Below are 24,373 nucleotides of genomic sequence, written 5' to 3'. Positions count from 1 at the left end.
AGTTTCAAATCCCTATTTCTTATGAATACCACATATTTTATAGGGAAACGCAGAGAATCTCGTTAGATTTGTGGTGTGTTTGGAACGGCTTGTTTAGGTCAGAATTAGAGTAGTTCGGTATTTCCGATGATCAGAAATGTCATGATGCAAGTAGGCCTACATCAATGCACTAATGAAAAATCAAAAACGATCAGTTAGCCACCAATCACTAATCCACTTTCAACATTAGGTGGCGCAGTAACACAGGCGCAGCAAGCCATATGTCTCCTGTGGTATGGAATTATGGCGAAAAGCCCCCGGCGAGACAAAAATAATTAAATTATTTATTATTAAAAATGATATATATATATATGAGCCTATATATATATATATATATATATATATATATATATATATATATATATATATATATATATATATATATACCTAGCAAGACCAAAGACCGACTGATCTAATAGGCTAATTGTGCAAGAAAGTAGATCATAATAATTGATGGATACCTGCCACGGACCCCCTAGTGGTCAGGACCCTGATGATTAGTTCATTCATTATATTCAGAAGGACGTTTATGAACAGCAGCTCGTTTGTAATGATGTTCAATAGGGCTATCAAGTGGCACTTCGTCGAAATGTTTTGGTTATTACTGAATAATTAGGTTATTTGTTGTTAAAATGTTTTCGAAAGCGGCAAGTTGAATTAGAAAGAAAAGAAAAGAAAAGAAAAGAAAAGAAAAGAAAAGAAAAGAAAAGAAAAGAAAAGAAAAGAAAAGAAAAGAAAAGAAAAGAAAAGAAAAGAAAAGAAAAGAAACCGTGAACACTGCTGGAACAGAAACCATGAGAAGTGTGAAGTAACTGACGAATTTAAAAAGTTAGAGGCTTCTAAATTTCGATCAACATTTATGTTATTGAAAATGTGACATTCATTGTCATTTTATAGCTCCAAAACATAAAGATGAATTTAAAATGTCAACTGATTACGAGACTAGATAAACTGGTTGCAAAGCACATATTATGTTACATAATTCTGTCTGTAAGCAGCAGTTCTAGCTACAATTTCTTTGCAAATGTGAAAAATAACATCATTCACATCACAACTCATCTTAAAATCATGAACTAATATTTACTAAATTAAACTTTTTTGTAACGGATTACAGTATTTTTATATAATTATTTAATGAAACGATTAAATATATAGACCTGGTAATTGTACACGTTTATTTAGAACAACTAAATTTGTTAAAATAATAGGCTAATAATTATACATAATTTTATACAATTAAAATTAACCGTTTCGGACAATCTGGTTATATTAAATTCGTTGATGATGGTTATTTACATTTTTGTAGTAATCTATTTCTATAGCCTAGAGATCATTACAATTTTTTAGTGGCTGTAAATGTAATAAATTATTGTGTTCAATAATTCCCACAAATTGTTTTTAATGATGTTTTTCAAATGAACTGTGATTTCAGAAAGACAAACGCGACACATTCTGTTGACAATATAAATACAAACATCAATTTTTATTTTGCTGAATTATTTTCAAATACACACACACACCGAGGGAGAGAGACATTGGGTATTCATTTTAACAAGCCTTTAGTCCGTCTGTTTATGAATGACTTTAGTCATCTCCCTGCAATCCCAGTCTATACACCACGCCTACTTCGAGGAGCTTGTGATCTATTGGCTGAAAGAGACAAGAATACCAGATTAGACACCGTATTTGCTGCACTTGAGTGTATATATGACTAAACTCCCTCACAAAAAGCAGCCACTTGTTGCTTTTAACCTGACCGTCAGAGATTGCATTGTGCGTTACTGTGAGAGCGTGGGGTCCAGAGACAAACATTTGCCTCAAAGGCACTGGAGATATGAACACCATCGACGCGCAGATCCATAACAATAGTATGGCTGCTGTCATCCCTCTCCAGCAACTGCCAAAAAACGCGCACGAGACACCGGATATGGCCGTATATTGTGACAACTTCAGTGTTTACCACCAACAGAGTCTACCTGCGGCGCAGAGACCAGCGGGCTACGGCCTGGGGGACTACGCGACCCCAAACCCATACCTGTGGCTCAATGGACCCAGTGTTAACTCCTCTTCGTCTTACATACATGGCAACAACAGCCCGTCGTTCATCCCTCCGGCTTACGGCTCTCAGAGGCAATATCTCACCAACTCCTCCGGGTTCGCCGGTCCGGACTTGGGCTGGCTCTCCATCGCGAGCCATGAGGAACTGTTAAAGCTCGTGCGCCCGCCTTACTCGTACTCGGCTCTGATAGCCATGGCAATACAGAACGCGCACGAGAAGAAGTTAACTTTGAGCCAGATATATCAATATGTGGCGGATAATTTCCCGTTTTATAAAAAGAGTAAGGCGGGATGGCAGAACTCCATTAGGCACAACCTTTCACTGAATGACTGCTTTAAAAAGGTGCCGCGAGACAAAGACGACCCGGGTGAGTGATGCACCTTTGCATTCGGGTCAGTGACGTGACGCTCATAGATCAATTAAGCACAGTTCATAAATAAATGACTTGAGATCACAAATTACTTGAACAGAGTTGAATAACTAAGAAATAGCAATGCAAGATTATTGCAGAAAAAAAAGAAAAATGTTTCATATGTACTTTCTATAAAAAATAGTGTTATACATTTGTGTTTTAAATGTTATAAATTAATGTTCTAAATATTTAAAATGTCTATATTAGTGCCTAAAAATTGAAAATATTTTGTCTGTCGAATAAAAATTAATCCATTCTGTTTTAATATGACAAAAGTTTTAATATGACCCATTTCTATATATATATATATATATATATATATATATATATATATATATATATGCTCCTTGGGGAGGGGGGTATAGACTATAACAAACAAAATTACACTATAATTTATTATATATTATTATTTTGTAATTTCAAGTAAAAGGCACCTTTTGGCCAAGTGGAAAAACCTTAAGTAAACGTCTTTAAATTCATAATTAGTAGTTATAGCCTATATAATAAAGTTATATTTAAAAAAAAACGTATGTGTACTTTAATATTATCTATAATATTAATGAAAACTATGTTTTGTATTTGGTGAATGCTCAGGTAAAGTAGGCTATTTTATTGTTTTTGATGGTTACTACACATAAGTCATTAATTTTATGACACAAACAGAAAACATCTTAAACTTTATCAAAAATATACGATTACATATAGTCTATGGTTACATGAATATAGCCTAATACAGATTTCTCATTAATCACAGACCGGCTTATTTCTCACTGACCCAATAGTGCAATTTACGAACAATTTCGTTTAGAGTTTTTAAATTAATCGAATTTCACTATTAATAGCTTTTGCATGGAAAGTTACTAGATTTTGGTTCTAATATCAACTCTACGTATTGTTCGAAGGCAAAGGAAACTACTGGACTCTAGACCCCAACTGTGAGAAGATGTTTGACAACGGCAACTTTCGTAGAAAAAGGAAGCGCAGGTCTGACTCCAGCACAGGTGTTACCAGCAACGCAAAACTGGAGGAGGACCGACAGCTCGCAGGGCTCAAACCCACCGACAGCCCTCACCTCACCGGACCCGCATCTCCTGACACTGACGCGGCCAATGACAGCCACAAGGGCGTCTCTCCGGCGGGCCTCGCCAGCACTCCGTGTTTCAACAACTTCTTCAACAGTATGTCAGCCTTAAGCTCGTCTTCCACTCCGACTAGCAGACAGGGCTCTCTGGGGCTAGTAAACGAACTGTCCAGCCGAAATATCAGCGCCTTGAGCCCGTACCACGCCAGCTCAGCGCCTGACGCAGGTGGAGCAGGTGAGCTGCAGGACAGCGTGCATGTCAACCGTGGAATGTACTATAACTCTTTTACCAGCGGCCAGAGCGCGCAGTTCAACGGACACTTCTACAACAGCTTCAGTGTGAACAGTCTCATTTACCCTCGAGACGGAACGGAGTTATGAATCTGTCACTCGTGAATACCTACGACGGGTTTCTAAAAAAAAAAAAAAAAAAAAAAAAAAAAAACTTATTTCAGCACTGTGTATTCGCTGCTGAAATGCGACAGGCCTTATAAGCAGATAACATTCATTTAAACGAAACATTTACGCACTGACAGCCACCAAATGAGTGAAATCTGGAGTACAACACTGGTCAAAACACATTTTATTCTGTGAAAAATCTATCTACTAGTTATGCATTGGATTCTTTTATGTCTTTTTTAAACAGATTTCCATATTATGTGCCTTTTTTGTGTGATTATGCACTAATTTAAATGGATTTATCATTTTAGTTTGCATTTAAAATAGTCTTAAACAGTAGTTTGATGGAGGGATTGCATTGGTATCCATTGCCAAGATTCAGTATTGTTCAATATCGAAAAACGTTCTCTTTGTCTCCTTTTCCCTCTTCTATTGTGTATTTTTTGTAAATGCAGTTGTTTTATTATACAAACTTTTTATTATTATTTTTTTTTTTACTATTTATATTAAGTTATGTATCTTGCAGTTTATCCTTTAAGCAGAAAAATATGTGGTCTGGTAAGCTATGAACATAAAAGTAAGTAAGGTAATAAGTGAATTATTAATTGTCATCATTAACTCACTTGATTTTTAAATGATATTTCATAGGTGAAGATCTTTACACTGATAAAAGTCACTACATTTATTATTTTTCTGCAGTTTCTGCAAAATATAATTTTTTAAAGAAAATAAAGAATTCCAAATCTGAATCTCAGAGTTTTTTGTTTTATAAAAACTTATTTTATTTTATTTTATTTTTATTTCCCCCACCTTGAACAACTCACATATGGCCTGTAAATGTCAACTGTGCACATTCGATCTAAACTAAGGCCAAATATTGCATTTTTAATGACAAACAAATTTTTAATAAAGAAATAATTTTTATTAAAAAAAAACATCAAAAGGCAAATGTGGAACATTTTGTAATTTTAAAACTTTATTTAAATATAACATTTTATATATAAAAATAAAATATATATAAATATATATAAAAATATAAAATGACTCAGCATATAGGCTACAAATATAAATCACAACAAAACATGTATTTTGTTAATTTTCAATTAGACAGGCGTGAAGCATATGGGCACTGACTTTAAACATCTGCAAGTTTAGATTTTTATTGCAGCATAAACAATAGCCGAGAACTGTATGAAAACAATGACTACCAAAACTCCTGTTGTGAATTATTCTATATAGAATACTGACAATAATGGCTTTTTCTCTTTAGGTGATATTAAAAATATATATATTTCTTACCCATGCTTTTCACAAGAGCTGAGTAGTTCAAAACAAAATAAGTAAACATGTCTATGCGTTCTGTAATCTTTGTGACTAAATATTCCTGACTTTAACACAGACAGTTGCACAACGTAAATCTCCGAAACTGAGTAACATCAGCATCATCATACAGACAGTCCTGTGCAGAGCTCAGGTGTATTTCAAGATGGTTTTTCTGTGGCAATACATTATGAGAAGAAACCAGAAAGATAACACAGATAACAAAGCTGAGGTTTCTGTCTTATTACTCAGTGCCACAGAAACAGTACCACTATTGTTCTGTGTATGCCAGAACAGCTCTTACTGTGTGCTTGTGTGTTAAAATACCAAATTTGATTACAAACATCTCTCCAAGTATAAAATCATTTTTGCTATTGATATCTTTATGATTTTTAAAGTCTCTTATCTACAAAGAGCACATGTATAGAACAACTTTTGATGGCATTAAAGCGCACTGAAGTGTGATGAATTAAATGGGGTTGCCCGCCTCCTTTTGTCCTCTCTTCATTACAACTGTCTGAGTAAAAGCGGGACAGACCCAAGTGCTTGTTTAGAGATTAAAGGGAGAAAAAAACTCCCATTGAGAAATTCCCTCAGTAAGCAGGGCAGTGCCACCCAGGAGGAGATGGAGATGTGTGGCTTTGGGTGGAGGCCAGTCAATTTCAGACACAGAGAAACAAAATGAAAGCACAAATTAAATAAGACTGTTTTCTAAATTTCTAAATTCTGTATGTACACTGCATGTATATTATATTAAATTATATTATATTATATAGTCAATTAACTACAATTAGTCACATGTTGTCAACTCACAACAACCACAGTAATAATTAGAATTTGGAGGGGGCAGGAGCTTATTTAGCATCTTCTGAGTCGCCATATTTACTCAGACACCACGCAAGGTGGATTTTTACACTGAGCACTTTACCCTACTGCCAAATATGACGTTGTCAATTAATCGGGGCTGACGCTCTGTGCTTAGTAAATTCCTGGGACATCAGGCAATCAACTGCCCCCTGCCCGCAACCAGCCCTGTTTGCTCATCTCTGTTTGTTTGCCTGAAAAGCCTTTGTTCATCAGGACAGAGGAATTGTACTCCTGGAATATGTGAAAACTATTCAGAAAATTAGAAGCTGATATATTAACTTTTTTTTACTTTATTATTTGTGTATATATATATATAAATATATATATATATATATATAAATATATATATATATATATATATATATATATATATATATATATATATATATATATATATACATTATTTGTTGTCTACTTTTTGTTAAACCGTGGCCACAATTTATCTAAATTAAAAATGCGAGAATTAATCAGTACAACCATGAATTACCTAAAATAAAGGAAGAATTAAATAAAACATGACCACGATCTAATGAATTAACTGTGGGAATTATTATTATTTTGTACAAACGTCATGCGTGTGACACTCCATATAATTCCACTGTCTTTTCTATTCAAGTCCAGATCAATTTAAATTGTCTAATCATAACTGTCTAGTTTAAAAAATCACAAAATCATAATTGAGTAATTCTAGCATTAGGAATGTTACATTTGCAGTCAAACCCTAAAATATAAACTGCCAGAGAAAAAATGACCAATATACTGATTCATCTGTTTATATTTTCCTATACCCTTAATGATCAGAAGGGAACAAAGCAAAAAGCCTACTGTACACGTGTTTTCTATTAGATGAGAGAGATATACATGCAGTGAAAAAAATATAAATAAATTTAAAAAGTCAGAACCAATATTTTCCAATGAAAACCATTTTTACAGGATGTAACATCTGTAGGTTAAATGAGTTCAGATCGCTTTTTGTTTCTTTATAAAATGTCAAATATATAACTTCAGTATATTATCATCAGGCAATAGCCTGAGTCATTTCATTATTCCATTTTGCCCAACTAGACTCCATTCATTAACCTGTTAATCAAATAAAAAGTATTTTTGACATTACGTAAGTCAAATGCTGCATTTCCTACAGCCTCAGGCCTTGATATCAAAATTAAAAAGACAACTGATGTACATCTTAGAAAAAATAATTATATTTTTTGGTTCAAATACTTTTCCGTGAAAGTTTTTTTTAGGTCATACTAGCACAGCGATGTTTGTATGATGATGGATGAGACTTTGACATGTTCTCTTCTACTCCCTGTGCACTTGTGATCAAGATCCATGTTTAAGAGTGTAGGATGTCTGACTCTGTGTGTCTGTGTTTGTGCTGAGCTGCAGTGTTTCTCTAGTCTACTGTAAACGAGCTGCTACATGTCTGGGAGGTGAGAAATATGAGGGCTTTAGAGTGAGTGATTAAGGACTGTAATTAAAGTATTACATCGCTTTCCTAGTGCTAAGCTGAGAGAAACAGCCCACCTCAGCTCTAACACACTGTCTGGATCCGAGACAAACCTTCACACACAATCAGTTTTTCTCATGCTCCCTCTGAGAACCGTTGAGCATTCAGGTGCAGAACCATAGCGTTTCGGGTCACTGAAGGTTATTGGAACTTTATTTTAGGCAAAAACATGTTTTTATGACACCGAATATCTGAAATGGAAACAGTGTTGGCAAATATTAATTATGATTGATATTTCACCAGATCAATGGCTACAACATGAATAGTTTCAAAGATGAACACTCACCAGCGTCCATATACTTTAGTAAACTGCATCACAAAGAGGGTTTGCTCACAAATGAGCTGTTTTTATCATTTTTCAGACTGTGTATTTTGAAGTTTAAGTGTAAAAGGGCCCCCTCCTGATAAAGAAGAAAAGGGAAAATAGCTCTCAGCAGGAAGCAGTTAAGTGCATGTGTGTGAATGAGTGTGTATGTCTGTCCCGTAGGTGTGTGTATCAATGGGCCCTCAGTTAAGTGGTTGCGTTACCTCTCATGTGGAGCAGGCAAGTCGGGGGCGAGTCAGGGCGGGTCAGCGGTGGCTAAGGTGTCCATCATTATTTTTACGCCTGTCGGATCCCATGAGGTCGCCCAGGAAACGGTCAGTGCACGGGCTTCAGGGTGGGGGTGGGGGGTCAGGGGGTGGAGTCAGACACACTCAGCGGCTCTTCCGCACAAAGGATTATGATCAACAAAGCAGATCCCACACCTGCATCAACGAGTGGAGGGGGGCACTTGTTGCTCCGTTGCAGAGGGGTGAAAACTCTACAGCCCATCTCTGGGGACAAATGGACACTACGTGAACCCTTTTTGCTCCTCTTTTACACCTGACCATCCCAAAAGGAAAATAGAACTTTCATTTTTTTTTTTTGCAACTTTGAGATAAAAAGTCACATAATGATGTATACATTCACAATTAGGAGATATAGACACACTGCCAGAAATATATTAGTCACATTTTAAAATATAAAGTTACATTATCAGAGCCACAATTCAGATATATTTTCAAATTGACAAAAAAAAAAAAAAAAATTATATATATATATATATATATATATATATATATATATATAGTGAGACATACAGTTTGAAAAATAAAGTCACATTGTGATTTATAAAGTCACAGCTGAGAGGTATAGTTATCTTGAAGGATAAAATGTCACATTATAAGATATAAAGGTACTACTGTGAAATATAAAGTTGCAACTGGAAGATACTGTATAGGCAAACTGCAAGATTAAAAATCACATTATGGGATATAAGTCACAATTTAGAGATATAGTCAGATTCCATGAAAAAAAAAGTAACATTGTGAGATATAATAGTCATATTATAAGATATGAAGTCACACTCCAAAATAAAAAGTCACATTATGACATATAAAATAACAGTTAAAGCCACATTGAGATAAAAATGTCAAACTGCAAGATAAAAAGTCATATTATAAGATATAAATCCACAACCAGAGATATAGTCTCATTGTTTCATGTCATGAGACATAAAGTAACATTGTGAGATAACATGAAAATAAAGTCAAATTGTAATATTTAGTAGTTCTGTTTCAAGATATAAAGTCAAAATCGGGAGCCACATTACGAGATATGAATTACCTTTTGGAGATACAATAATCACACCGCAAAATAAGTAAAAAACTGAAAAGTATAGTCATGATGCAGGATAAAAAAAATCACATTATGAGATATAAAGTCACATTTGGGAGATGTAATCACACTTTGAGATAAATAGTCACAATATTAAATATTAAGTCACATTGTGATGTAACATTCATGTAATATAAAAAAGTCACAATATGAGATATAAAGAAACATTTGTGAGACGTAATCACACTGTGAGATAAAATGCCATGTAGTATGATACACAGTCACGATGTGACATAAAAAGTCACAATATGAGATATGAAGTTACAATAGAAGATGAAGAATGTACACCTTTAAAGTAAAAATTTCTTTAAATTTCTTATAAACTTCTTATATAATGATTATCACATGCATATAAAGCCAAGAATTAAACGGATTTAAAAGATAACAAGTAGTCATGACAGCAGATTGACTGTAAATTCATGAATGTTTTTCCATTTTACTTTCTTGTCAACAAATAAAGTGTCATGTTATCTTAGCGAACTTTCAAATCATTATTATATCAACCTGTAAGCATTAATGCACTGCCTTTGTGCTTAGTTAAATTTTCCAGGTTAGTACACATCTTTAAAATCATATGCTATTTAGTAACTACAACCACCATTCTGAAAGCTCGCTATGCAAATAAACTGATACGTATAACTGTCTCTTAGTCCTCCCGGGGTCCAGAGAATTATGAAACTGTACTGTCATAACACTGGAATCGGTATAGAACAGTAGTGAAGTAACTGTTTAACAGAGATGGAAAGCTGCACTGTAAAAAGTTTTCTAGTGTTTTATTCTAAAGTTTTATTCAAATCAAATATTGTTAATGTGACTTAATCAACATGATACACTAAAGAAAGTTATGATGACTGCACAGTTTATTATTTTTGCAGATAAATCTGAATGCTGGAGGCAGGCCCAAGGAAAAGAGAGGGTTAGACGATCATAGTGAGCGAGTGTGAAAGTGAAATGTGAGGGGCTACAGAGGAATGTGTGTCATTGCCCCGTGTCCCCGTCCCTCTGTTCTTTGCCTTTATTTTTTAATTGAACCCGGATTGCAGTTTGCAGCTCTCCAGGGGCCACTCTCCCCACATCAGTGTAATAAGCTATTAGCCGCTCACCATCTAACGCCTAACACTAATAGTCATGGACAGCCCTTTGTGCAGTACTGTGACAGGGGCCGCTATTGTACAGCCGACCTCTTGCCCTGGGACAACAAGGGCAGCTATAGCGGTGCGAGGAGGGAACAGCTTCTCTACATTCACCCAGTTAAAAACAAAACAAACTCTAACACTTTACATTTCCCCTCGCTCTCTCTCTTTCTCTTTCTCTTTGGCAGCCACAAGCTGATCCCCTCACTGTTCACTACTATAGTCGGCGCAGCTTCACGCAAATAAAACACTAACAAGTGAATTAAACACAAGTATGATCTATATGGATATTTATGTACTTCAAAGCTTCTATATGAGAAGTGGAGCTGATGGAAGTGGCTGACTCCACTGTTTATGTGGGAGTTTCTTAAGTTTTATTAACAGATTTTATTAAAACTAATGGAATTTTAGTCTTATATGAAAACACTTTTTAATAATATAACTTATTACATTTAAATCTATCATTATCTAAAATAAGTTACGTTTTTTATTGTTACAGCTGTGCCACAGTTGTTTGATCATTTCCACCACAACCAACAATTTTGCTTCTAATAAAGATTTTGGAAAACAATGCCATTTAATGTCTCCTTGTAAACTATAAAAATATGTAGGCATATGTGCAAGCTTCTTTACAAAGTGACATTGTCAGCTACTGGCCTGGCATGCATAATGCCACATTTTTAGTCATTTTCACAGATCCATGTTTAAAGGGATTGTTTTGACAACACATACACAAAACTTTTCAGAGAAACGTTTCCATTTTGTTGTAGATCATCATTGTGTAAGCACTCTAAATGTACCTGGCTACCAAGACAGAGCTTACTATGAAGTATTAGACATGTGATGTGTAACAATTCTAGTCAAGTTGCAATTGTCAAGTTATGCAAAAAGTGTGAAAAAATTGGTTTTAAGATCCATAAAATGCCGATGCCATTTTATTACGTTCAAATCTCAGTTCCATGGCAGTCATTTCCAGATGTGGTTGGAATTTTCATGACTTCAGGAAAAAAATTACAAAATTCAGGGAGTCTATTTTCTAAAAGTCCATAGGACCAAAACCACTCTTAAGAAATCCCCATATAACCAGTGACCTCACTAATCAACTCAATAGATATGGGCTTGTTACCCCAAAAAATACTAATTACCTTTAATTGACTGTAATGGGATTACTTTACTAATTACCCAGTCTGAAGAGTATCACATCTCTCATAAATTTCCTTTAATTTGATTAATCAACCTTTATTAGATGGACAATAAAGAGACATAAAATTGTCATTTCAAGTGCTTTTTTATAAACTTAAACCTTGACACAGACATATTATCTGAGTGCTTGATGGCTGTTGCAGTTGGTGTTAGTGAACACAGGTAATGGTTATGAATCCAGCATAAGACTAATCATGAGACATGTATGTTAAGCATAATAATGGTGTTGTGTGTGTGTGTGTGTGTGTGTGTGTGTGTGTGTGTGTGTGTGTGTGTGTGTGTGTGTGTGTGTGAATGACAGACACATGCTGTGCAGAGCTGAAGCAGGTGTATAAAGTGGGAGGTCTGTCTGCGGTCAAAGTCCTGGGACACTTGCCAGTGCATGTCTGCCTCTTTGCTCTCACCTTAAATGCTTCAGACATCTTTGCCATTCTTGGCACTATCCTCTCTTTCCTTCATTCTATCTTTCTAGTCTCTATATTTTTTCCAGTGTTGTCCTGTAGAGTCAATTAACAAATCCCTCACAGGTGTCACTTCCAGGGGAGTTTCTAGCCGTATCTTGTTGCCCCTTTGACATAAGGTCAGAGCTGTTATCTGCAGCTCCATTAGATGAGCTCTTCTGTAGTGTCACCCCTTCACCAACCCCTCTAGGCTGAACATCTGGTCAAGCTGGGTTCTTCGAGCCATGGAGAAGAGCTCATTAAGAAGACTGGCGTCCAAGCCGAGCAACAGGTCCACTAATCCAGCCCACTGCCAACCCACTGCCCCTCACAGACAGGTTCATCTGGGGGACGAGTGCAGTCTGCATGAAGGGAGAAACCCAGCGGGGGGGTTGGGGACTATACAGCAACTGAGAGCGCATGTGATTCCTTATGCCTGAGTCAATGAACACCTGAAAATGTTTAACACATTAATGAGACACCCGTTTAAAACTAAAATCTCTCATTGCGCTTTATGAAAACTAAGGAAGCATACCTTGCTGCTTGATTAGTCTATCTAACTAATTATTTTCTTTTATTTATTTCTTTAGTTAAAACTAAAGTGAAAAGTGTTTGTTACATTTGAAATATGGATATTTATCTTACAAAAATGCATGGATTCACTAAAGGAGGCCTTTATTTTGCATACTCATCCAACAGTCTTCATCTTCATTAGTTACTAGGTACAACATATGCAGTAAATGGCACTGAGTGGCGTCTGTACTTCCCGGTCAGAGAGCACCTGTCCATCAAAAGCTCACTATCCAATCAGAGTAGATCACTGTTAAGCCCGCCCCCACGAGAGGTTTGTGTCAATACACCAAACGAAAAACTGTGAAACGTAAGCGAAATCTGAGGCAATGAATTCAGAATCCACGATTAGCGAAAATGAATCTTTGAAAAACATTAACAAAGAATGAAGCATATTTGAAGAGCCTGTTAAATTTGTGCGACTGAGTTCATTTTTTTCATTTTCATTGTGTTTTTCTTCTTTGTAATGGCATATTTTTCATAGTTTCTGAAAAAGTTATGTTCAGTTTTATAAAGTTTCGTTCATTATTATTGAAACAAATGTAATTTCATAACCAACCAGCAGCCAGTCAGACTGAACTAGAAGCAGAAGGTTCTATTCAAAGCTATTGAAGGATTAGTTCACTTCCAGAATAAAAATGTCCTGATAATTTATTCACCACCATGTCATCTAAGATGTTCATTTCTTTCTTTCTTCAGTTGAAAAGAAATAAAGGATTTTGAGGGAACATTCCAGGGACTGCAATTTGGACCTTCAGACTGCGGACTCTCATTTAAGTCCACTATATGGAGAAAAATCCTGGAACGTTTTCATCAAAAACATATTTTCATCTTAACTTCTTTTCTCCAAATAGTGGGCTTCAGGGGGACCCAATGGTTTGAAGGTCCAAATTGCAGTTTCAATGCAGCTTCATATGGCTCTACATGATCCCAGCCAAGGAATAAGGGTCTTATATAGCCTTTTTTTGTACTGGCTGTTTGACTCTCCTTGCATATTCGCTTTGTAAAGCCCCACTGGGGCGGTACTTCCGCCTACACCATGCGAGACCTTTCCAATGTGACTACTATCATGAGCTACAAGAATGCCTTACTTCAGTATAACTTGGTATACATATGTACCTGTAAATGTACAGACTCAAGTATATTTTGAATTCCTCAAATAAACACATTTCCCTCCATCTCACCACCATACCTTGCTTTATTATCCCTTTTTTTCTACAGTGGTGTTGTGTTTTTTAGGCTTTGCTGAATAACCGCCTTGTAATTCCTGAAGGTCAGCTCCCACCAGGTAACCCTGTATGCTTTGGATAGGCCGGCACCCCGGACATTGATTGGTTTAGACAGAGGCAGGCAGGAGGGATGAACATCTGGAGAGGGAAAAGCTCCCTCGAGTGTGGTAGCTCCTTCTTTCCTCATGACCAGACATGACCCAGCAGCTCAATCTACAGTAGATGTACCCAGTCTTCCATATACTCCCGATAGCTCTTTTCCCAGACTAAAATGGGCAAACACCTCAAGCCATTAGGGCCTGGAGATCTCTCTAAAAAATAACTGAGCTGTTGATGGATCTGAAGATATCACAGTTTATATTTTAATGAATAAATGCGCCAGAGATTAGAACATTAACTTCACAGTCAATGGCAGTTTTGTCTGTAGAGAAAGGGGTGCTGTGAACTTGGAACAGTACCATGTTAGTATTGTTTTGTTAGGAGAGAGAAAGACAGAAAGAGGGGTGAATGTGTGACACTGTGAGAAAACGAGAGAGGTGGGCACTGGCGAGTTGTTTACAGTTTACACAGGTCCGTGGTATTAATGCATCAAACTCACAGCTTTGTGTTATGGGTAAACACTCTCAGCGGCCATGACACCAGCTCACACACACTGGGATATGTTGACAGTTATCGTTTCAGGGATTGGACTCAGTGTCGTGGAAGAGGCAAACTTCCTGTCGGAGAGCTTTTGCTAAAATTACACCATGCAGTTGCAACGCATCAACAATTGCGAAAGAAGGGCGTTGCTCGAATACACTCACTCAGAAGCGAATGAGACTCCATCTGCGGTGGTTGTTGTGAATGAACATGGTTTCTAAAATTCCTTAATCTGTGAGAGTTTGTGCGATAGTGGGCAGGCGGGGGGTACAGGTGCACGGCTGGGTCATTGGCTTCGCTCTGTTAGTTTTAGAGGGTCGGGGGGAGGGAAGGGTCAAAACCCCTGTGCAGATGGACTGATATTCCTGTCAAAAACTTGAAGCAGAGCCCAAACACAGACTCACAGACACCTTGCTGGAAATTCAGTGGAAACTCTCTCTCATTCTTTCTTTTTACATTTGACCATGTCAACCAAGTGCGCCGCACTAGTATTCAAAATTGATGCCATCGCGTTCCGATCGCCCCCAGGTAGATGGACCCAGTATAGATACAGACGGTTGGTCTGGGAACGCCCCCGGGAACGCCCGGTCACGTGATGTGAATTTAGCCCGTGGGGGAAAACATTGCCTTGTCGCCAATTGAAATACATGGGACAATCACGCCGAAGAGTTGCTGTGTCGTTTTCTGTACCTCCAATAAACTAACAAATTATGAATTGAAGTTCTACATCCTTCCTAATAAACATACAGAACCGGAAAGGATGACAAAATGGCTACAAGCAATAAGTTGTGAGGATGATCAAGGGAAGTTGTGGAATCCCAAGACTAAGCATGTGTGTGTGTGCAGTCGGCATTCATCACATGGCAGGCTATATTAACATCGTGTTCATTATTAACGTTATCAAAACTGTGTAAGGTTGTTTCAGAAAGTGGCATGTATAATTAGCCTTATCATTCTACCCGAAGCAAAACTATATAACGTTAGCCTAGTGTCGAACATAAACCCACTTAAAAAAGCGTGTGGACACGTAACAACTTAGTTTTGTGTGAGAACTTTTACACTTTCATTCATAAATTCACCCCGTCTGTGTTTGCGAAACGATTGAATCGCGGAATCCAGTCAAAAATAGAACTTGCTGTATAAAGCAGAACGTCAAGGATTTTGGCTATTTTTGAATGAATACATCTACATTAGGGCTGTAAAATATATCAAATATCGATATGGACTAGTGTATATGAATATTAAAGTTAAAAGAGACTACAATTGTTCTACGTGTCTCTGGGAATGAGCGCTCAATATGAGCATTTTTGTCCACTTTTGCGATCGACTCTGCGGGAGTGTGGCGGGACGCGGGTCCACTTCGCTCTCTACTGCGCACTCAGATCCCAAACCAGTGCAATATGGCCACTCCCTCTTGGGACAATGGCAGCTTCACTTTTCTTCAATGGAAATGCCTGAAGATGCGTTGTCCATCTTTTTTTTTTTTTTTTTTTTTTTTTTTTAAGTCTACGATGTCAACAAGTAAACATTGCTCATTGCACTCTAAAAACGGCTGGGTTATTTTTTAACCCAAAATGCTGGGCTGAGTCTGTTGGGTCATTTTGTTGGGTTATTTTATTTCTTATTAAACACTTTTGGGTAGTTTCAATTTACCAGGAGTTGGGTTAAACCTGCTGGGTTGTGTCGCTGGGTTGTTTCAGGCCAGCGCTGGGTTATTTAAAGCCCTTGAAGATGTTTAAATCGCTCCCCAACTGTCATTTTGGAAGAACAACGGGCAAAGCCACGGCTTTCAACTGTTTTAAGGTAAGTTTATTTAATGTTTTCATTAATAATTATTTTAAATTGGCAAAATTATAACTTTGTTTTGCGGCAACTACTGTTAAACTTCTACATTTCTTTCAACATTATTTACGTTAAATGATGAACAGTTTACCTCAAACGGCCAACCTACGTTATGTTACTCGCATAATCGTGTTAAGGTATCTGAAACGACAGATTAATACAGTTTTATTAAGTTTCAGACAGTGACGGATGTCTGAAATATGCGAATATCTGTGAAAATAGAGGAAAAAGTCGTTTCTGACACTGAAAAGCGAATTTAACATTTAAGTGAGTCAAATGAGTTCAAATAAGTGAATACGACTTTGTGTTCTAATGTAAACGCCTGCAGTTGTCCATATCGACATGTAAATCACACAAAGTACGTACAATACAGTCGGACCGCAGACCGACGATCCGGTTCAAATAAACCGGTTCGGTAATTCTCGAACAAAGTGATTCCGGAAAAGAATCGACGTCTCAGGGCATTTCAAAGTGCGCGCACGCACAGCGAGTGACTTAGGCCGCGTTAGTGAGGTGATTAGATGCTTGTGTGGTTTATAGTCTTTTTACACACAAGTTATAATTGAAAATGTTGTTTTTTCCTGTCAGAAAAGCACATGGATACATTTGTGAGAGAAAACTCGTCGAGTGCAGTCTTATTGAGGCGTATAACGGTAAGGTCATGTTTATACATTTTACATAATTGTTTGTCTGTGATAATCAACTAACGTTAACCCTCACGTAACTTAAACGCACATATATTTTTATTTCGTGCTATAGTTAAAGCTGCACTTTGTAACTTTGTGTTCAGAATGTACATAATTTATGAGCGTAAACATCATATACCCATTTTCCAGATCGTGTTTTTGACTTGTCCTAATTACTTTGGTACACCTATAAGTGTTTATATTGATTGTTTTAAAGCTGCGGAGTAACCCAGTACCTGCGTGACTTGTCATAGAAATGTCTGTGTGCGCGCATGCAGTGTGATCTCCCTTATCTGTGCCAGTGACTTCATTTGTGTTTGATAGAGCCAGCATATTAACATAAAACTGGAAACTGGAACATCCCATTGTTTAGACAGTTTGAAAGCACACCTTTCAGCCAATCACTATAGCATATTCCGCTTCTGTAGACCAACTCATAGGTGAATTTAACAAATAATCATGATGGACTCAATTTCATGATTAACTTCACACAATTAATTGAACTGAATCACTGTTATTAAAACCATCTGTATTTTGTTTACTTTATTTATAGGTTGGAACACACATAGAATTCCTTAACCGAGCAGAGTCCACAAAACCCCATCCAGTTATCGTGGCGATTTAAAAATGCCAGCAGATCTCTCAGGCATTGATCATTATCATTGGACAGGTAGGATATTCTGGACAATTTTTAAAAGGAATTGCAAATTGTATATTTAATTGCATTTTTCCACATGTGGACGCATATATTGTGACATAGTCCAAATGCAATTGAAAAGCATTTGAATTTCAGATGCCTTACACAGAAAGCTGTCAATTTGTATCAAGGGTGGGACTATACTATGGGGCGCGTTTGTATTGGGAGATATTTTGTAGTTTTTACCCCAAATTTCTCACTGTTTGCTCTCTGATGTACGTCAGCAAAACAACTTTGCAGTTCTACTCTTATTTACCTATTTGCATCTTACCCTATATTTTATTCCTCAGGTGAAAAGCATTTGGTTAATGGTGAATATTGACCAATAGTACCATGTGTCTCTAACTGTTAGCAGGGGATAGTAGCTGCATTTCGGGTAAAAATGACAGAATTATTTATTGTGTAAGGTGCCAAGAATATAAGGAGATCCGGGTTGCACTGTCTGTTCTTTAACACGCATCTCTCGGAGTAGCAGCTGCCTAGTGCCTTAACCTCCATTGTTCAAAGCATTTTGCACAATTGTCTTTGAGTGACGTCACCTCCCAATACAAACACTCTCCATAGTATGGTCCCACCTCTGACAAAAATTGACAGCTTTCAATGTGAAGCATTGGAAATTCAGATGCTAAAGTAATTGCGATTCCGTTTGAGTTTTGGCAGGTAACATGCGACACTGTGAAAAAACAGACATGGTAATTAATAACACCTCATGTACTTGTTCTTACGATGCATCTATGCTAACATTAGTCTGTTTCTCTCTTATTCCGAGGTAACCGTAGCCACCAGATCCAGTCTGTATCCAGATCAGAGGGTCACTGCAGTCACCCGGATCCAGTACGTATCCAGACCAGATGGTGGATCAGCACCTAGAAAGCCCCTCTACTGCCCTGAAAGACAGCGGAGACCAGGACAACTAGAGCCCCAGATACAGATCCCCTGTAAAGACCTTGTCTCAGATGACCACCAGGACAAGACCACAGGAAACAGATGATTCTTCTGCACAATCTGACTTTGCTGCAGCCTAAAATTGAACTGCTGGTTTCGTCTGGTCAGAGGAGAACTGGCCCCCAAACTGAGCCTGGTTTCTCCCAACGTTTTTTCTCCATTCTGTATCCGATGGAGTTTTGGTTCCTTGGTTTTCCTTAGTTGGGGACAATTAATATCAAGCGATATCATTGACTGATTGCACAGAGGTACGATACATCACTGAATCAATGATGAACTGACTTTAACTGAAAACTGAGTTTTTACTGTGGTCCCTTTGCATTATTACACACTATTTTCCTATTTAATACTGTAAAGCTGCTATGATGCAGTATTTTTTCAATACTTATTACTCATAATACATGGAAAATACAGCTGCAAACGGAATTTGCTTTTCCATTTGAAATTTGGCAGTCACTGTGCATTCATGAAAACTGAAACAGTAATTTTTGTTTAGTGCTTTGGAAACGGTGTTTTAGTTCAAGATTTGCAATTGTGTTTGGATTATGTCACAATTTGTCACATGTGGAAAACGCAATTGAAAATATAATTTGCAATTCCTTTAGAAAATTGTCTTTCCGTAGACCGGCTCTATAGCAGAGTACACTGCTCTCAGGTGTAGATCTTTGCTTCAAAGCTTAAGTGTTTGACAGTAGTTCACCTAAAAATGAAAATTGTCATTAATTATACACCCTGGTCTGAAAGCTCTCGAATTTCATCGAAAATATCTTAACTTGAGTTCTGAAGATGAATGAAGGTCTTATGGGTTTGTAACGACATGAAGGTGAGTAATAAATGGCAGAATTTTCATTTTGGGGTGAACTATATGTTGAACTACCCTAGGCAGTGCACACCTACATAGGAGTCTTTATATACTTTATATAAATTTAGGACATCTTTAAATTATTTTACATTTAAATTTAAAAAATGTTAATTGTAAATGTCATTTCACTGTGTATTTAAATAGCTAAACATGTCAAAATGTAATAGTTAAACAGCTAGACACAGGTCATTCAAAAATAATTTTCTTATTTATTGCAACTGTATTTCTGTGTTGTTTTTTTTTGCATTAAAAATATTTTTAACAGTCTAAATAACCTGTATTCTTCATTATTTATTAATCCATGATTGCTTTGTTAAGCAAAAGTGAAATTATGAGAATGAGCCAGCAAGAATAACCTAGAACCATAAAAATGCAAACACACAAATGGTACAAATGACTCTATCTTGGGTTTTCTCAGTAACCCAGCACGTGTTCTGTCCAATATCTACCCAGCGCTGGGTTGCCAATTGGGTTATTTTTAACCCAGCCATTTTTAGAGTGTGGTATCACTGATGCATTTCATCTTTAACTTTTACATCAGTTATGGTAAATACACTATTATGCTACTATTTTACTAGACAGGTTGAACAGTGATGCCACTAGGATTGTCACTATACAAAAATTTTAAAAGGCTGTTCACACCAAGAATGATAACTATAGAAGTAACTGTATTAGCATCCACAATAGCGGACAATAACATTTTGATTATTAAGAACGCATGCAGCAGTTTTATCATCTGCTGCATTAGATGCTCAAGCTCTTTAAAGTTGGATGGATTCTGACTGGCTGTCAGTAGTTTTGTCATTTATCAGTTGAAAAAAAATAGATTGCAATGATATTGTTCTTCTCTGTTGTTATCATTATAGTTATAGTGTGGACTTCCCTACTGTCATAGAATATAAATGTATAAAAAAAACTTTGTAGGTTATTATGCAAGGATTCATAAACATTGATAACTTGAGCTTGGGTGAATTCTGACTAACTAAAATGTGTCAGATATGCCATTGCGTTCATGTGCTCAATACACTTGTCTGTGATTAGCAACAGTGTTCCACACGTAAAAAAAATTAAAAAAATAAAATAAAACCTGTACATAGAAACCTTTGCTGATGCACGAACATAAATTGTGTTGCTGCCAAATAAATATTGTACAAATGTATCATTTCAAGCAGTGCTTTATGTTGCTTACATGTTAAAAACATTTGGATCCTATTTACGCCTGTATTCAGCGTTGTCCATTTGTGATTGAATCGACCAAAACATCTTAATACTAGATGTAAACAGGGCTTTAAAGTGACATATGCTGAGGAATGTTATAGGAAATGGAGGTAATGACCTATGGTGAATACTGTGTGAGTGAGATGATGATTAGAGAGCAGCTTTTTGTAAAGAGCTGCTCAAAATGATTCATAAAAAAGGGTCATATGTCTATCAGCACTTGACGAAGAACAGCCTATCATTGAACAAATAGGGCTGAGAGCACACATACAGTACACAGTCTGACAGCAAAAAGAGCAGATGAATGTAAACACCAATGACATTGGTGAGAGGCTGGGCTACATAGCAAATCTCAGTGTGGTCCCTCATTTCTATACGTTCATACAATACAAATACCACAGTGGCATTCTTATGCACTTAAGGTGAGGGTGTTTGCTCTGTTATTCACCTGGATTGGCAAAAGTATCAAAGAGCTAAAATCATATTCACACTTTGCACTTTGATGAGTCCTTAACTTGCTGCAGCGTGTAGAAGACACTGAAAGAAAGTTAACCTCAATCTTGAAAGAAAAGAAGGGAAACCGTTTTAAGTTTGAGCAAACAAAGCAAATACACAGATGTATGAACATCACACAAACTAGAGTAATAAAAATCTGCTATAAAATCCACTGGTTGAAATATATTTGTATAAAGACCTATTGAAAATAATTCATTACAAGCTAAAATCCCATTTCTGAAGTCTTAGCGCAACATTAAAACTCTTTCTACAGCAACCTTTCAAAAGACATGCACACACACACTTAAACACACACTCACACATCTCAAGTCTGAGACTTCAAAGGCAGGTGGAGTGAAACCATGAAATTACAGGTAAGGTGTCACTTACCCCTTTGAAACCCAGCACTGCTCAAATCCAGGCAAGACCTGGCCAGCCCTGGAATTAGAACAAATGAAAAAGAAACAGAAGAAGGGAAGGGAATTACAGAAGTAGAGGGGAGTGGCAGAGGAGTGAAAAGGAGATTTAACAAGCCATGTTGACAATATGGCAGCCCTATAAAAAGGGTCTAATTTCTGCAGTAAATTGCCTCATATTACACACTCACATTATGCTAATACATATCACACAAACACTGCACACACATCAATACTATATATATATATATATATATATATATATATATATATATATATATATATATATATATATACACACACACACACACACACACACATATTTCTACCAGACTTCATTTATATATACTACTTTTCAAGTGTATTCATTTTTGTGTCCCAGATTTTCAATCTTAAAATACATATATCCATTATAAAAATATATATAAATTATTATTGTTTAAATAAATAAATTAGAATATAAATATAGTGCAAAATATATATTTATTTTATGAAAATAATTACTATCAATATTTGTCCTTCATTTTTAGCATAGTAGCATATTTTCATTTTCACCATTTCCATTTTCATAGTCAACAATACTGACATTACATGTATTTTTTTATTTTTTCCAAAAGTTAGTGTACTTGGTTCGCAAAGCAACAACAGTGTCAGTGAAGACAACACTTTTAATACTTTAAATCATGCTGTAATTATGTCAAATTCTGCAAAAAGTGTAATTAAAATAAAATATTTCATAAAAATATAAAATTGTAGGTAATTAATAAACATTTTTGCAGGACCAAAGCTTAAAAAAAAGCTTAAAAATACCTATATATCACCTTCATAAAGAAACACCCATATATTAAAGTAATTTCCTCTGATTTTATTACTATTTTGTACTACAACTGTATTTTACTGCAACATATTTATATGCCCTACTTCATCATATGAAGTACATTGACATAATTCATAAGCAAAATAAAGAGATCATCCATTTATCAAATCATCCATGCATTGTGTCTGTGTCTGTGTATGTGTTTTAAGGTGCTGTGAGTGTCAGTACAGAGATTCTTCAGATAACTGCTCGAGTTGGATTAAAAACACGTCCATTCCGGGCGCATGCAGCAGCGTAGGTCTGTGGTGGGATGTGGAGAAGATGACAGGAGAGTGTTTTATACTCTGCAATAACAGCACTGCGCTCTGTGCGAGCGTGTATGACATTCTTATCTTCCCGAACACATGCTAGCCAAACCACTGTCAGACCACTGTATTTTTCTCCACTTCCTCATAAAGCTCATTATCACTCATTTTCATCACCCTATTTATTGCTCTTTTAGTTATTGTCATATACTTTTCCTTTTTTTTATTTCAATATCTTGGTACTTTCTATAAGGGATTTACACACTAAGCTTAACCCTAAGTTATTGACGTTCCAAACCCCACATTTAACCCCTGGAAAAGGAAAGAAGCAAACACCAATCTCATACCTTTTATACTTTGGGCTGTCACAGAAACATTAGGTATACTAAAAAGTCAATTCAGGAAAAACTAGTACATTTGGCAACATAGCTATAGCCTAATATGAGGATGTGTAACGCTAAAATAACGCAGGTTGCATGCAGTATTTGTCCAATCAATGACACTGACATCACAAATATGCAAATAATGATGACAACCCAGGATTTAGGAATGTACACAACAGTGTGAAACGTCATCTTATAAACATACAGGATGTTGATCCCAGGGTGAATTACGTAGAGCGGGGCGATAAAAAGGGCGATATTAACCCTTTTAAACACAAGTCAAAACCACCTTAAGCAAGTGTCAAAACTTTTTTGCATATAAGATGATTCTTATTCGAAATTTGGCATTTCCATCACTAATTTCTGGTGCGATTCTTCAAAATGTGCATAAAAACAGGGTGATTAAAACATACTGAGTGATTTAAACTAGTTTGAAGACGGGTAAAACAGCACTCACAAACAGGGGAAACAATGTGCGCAATCATACAGTTAGAAGGCTTTTCAAAATACAAATCATCAATATATAATGGTAACACTATATATACTATTATATACTGGTAACACTAACTGCACCATGGCACCATGGTTAGAGTGCCAAAATATACAGCGCAACCCGAGTTTGATTCCCATCTCGAAGTTCTAAATCAATCCTGGTCCTTTCTCTAACCAATAATTTCCTGTCATTTCTCCACTGTCCTGTCTGAATAATAAAGCAATAAAAAGCCCCAAAATACTTCCTACTGCAGGTAGGTTTCTTGAAGCATCTTGGAGACGTTGCCACAGTTCTTCTGAATTGAGTCTGTCTCAGTTTGTTCTGTTTCTTCATGTTTTTTTCAGACAGACTGATTGATGATGGTGAGATCAGATCTCTGTGTGGAGCACTGGCTTTTGTCAGACTCCTTGTGTAAACAAAAACTGTCTGGATTATTACAATTAATGACAAAATTAATGTTTGGAAATGTACACTGATATTTCCTGCAGACACACTGCATCAAAAGATAGAAATAACTGACTTAACACCATTTTTAGCTATAGAAAATACTAGTTTTCAAATAATTTTGGCAGACACTGTATAATAATAATAATAATAATAATAAAAACATATGG

The 24,373-nt window shown here is 36.3% G+C and overlaps 1 protein-coding gene and 1 long non-coding RNA gene across 2 annotated transcripts; both read left to right on the top strand.

Moving 5' to 3' along the window:
* Positions 1-1,701: 1,701 nt before the first annotated feature.
* On the top strand, positions 1,702-4,739 carry LOC132156583 (forkhead box protein I1c-like). The gene is made up of 2 exons (XM_059565535.1): positions 1,702-2,465; positions 3,413-4,739. The coding sequence occupies exons 1-2, from the start codon at positions 1,874-1,876 to the stop codon at positions 3,970-3,972; spliced, it is 1,152 nt and encodes a 383-aa protein (XP_059421518.1). The 5' UTR covers positions 1,702-1,873; the 3' UTR covers positions 3,973-4,739.
* Positions 4,740-16,138: 11,399 nt separating this feature from the next.
* LOC132156582 (uncharacterized) lies at positions 16,139-17,798 on the top strand. Its single transcript, XR_009437471.1, has 3 exons — positions 16,139-16,403; positions 17,031-17,095; positions 17,682-17,798. It is a non-coding gene; the product is annotated as an uncharacterized LOC132156582 (long non-coding RNA).
* Positions 17,799-24,373: the final 6,575 nt, after the last annotated feature.

This window comes from Carassius carassius, chromosome 14 (genome assembly GCF_963082965.1).
Source record: "Carassius carassius chromosome 14, fCarCar2.1, whole genome shotgun sequence".
In the NCBI taxonomy this organism is placed as follows: Eukaryota; Metazoa; Chordata; class Actinopteri; order Cypriniformes; family Cyprinidae; genus Carassius; species Carassius carassius.
The sequence above is the reverse complement of the archived record's forward strand: the minus strand, read 5'-3'. Positions and strand labels throughout refer to the sequence as shown.

What these genes read in the sequence shown, in the direction of transcription:
- LOC132156583 (XM_059565535.1), top strand. Translation starts at nt 1,874, where the DNA reads ATGAACACCATCGACGCGCAGATCCATAACAATAGTATGGCTGCTGTC. An exon ending in GCGAGACAAAGACGACCCGG is followed by an intron (nt 2,466 to 3,412) that starts GTGAGTGATGCA and finishes TATTGTTCGAAG; the next exon opens with GCAAAGGAAACTACTGGACT.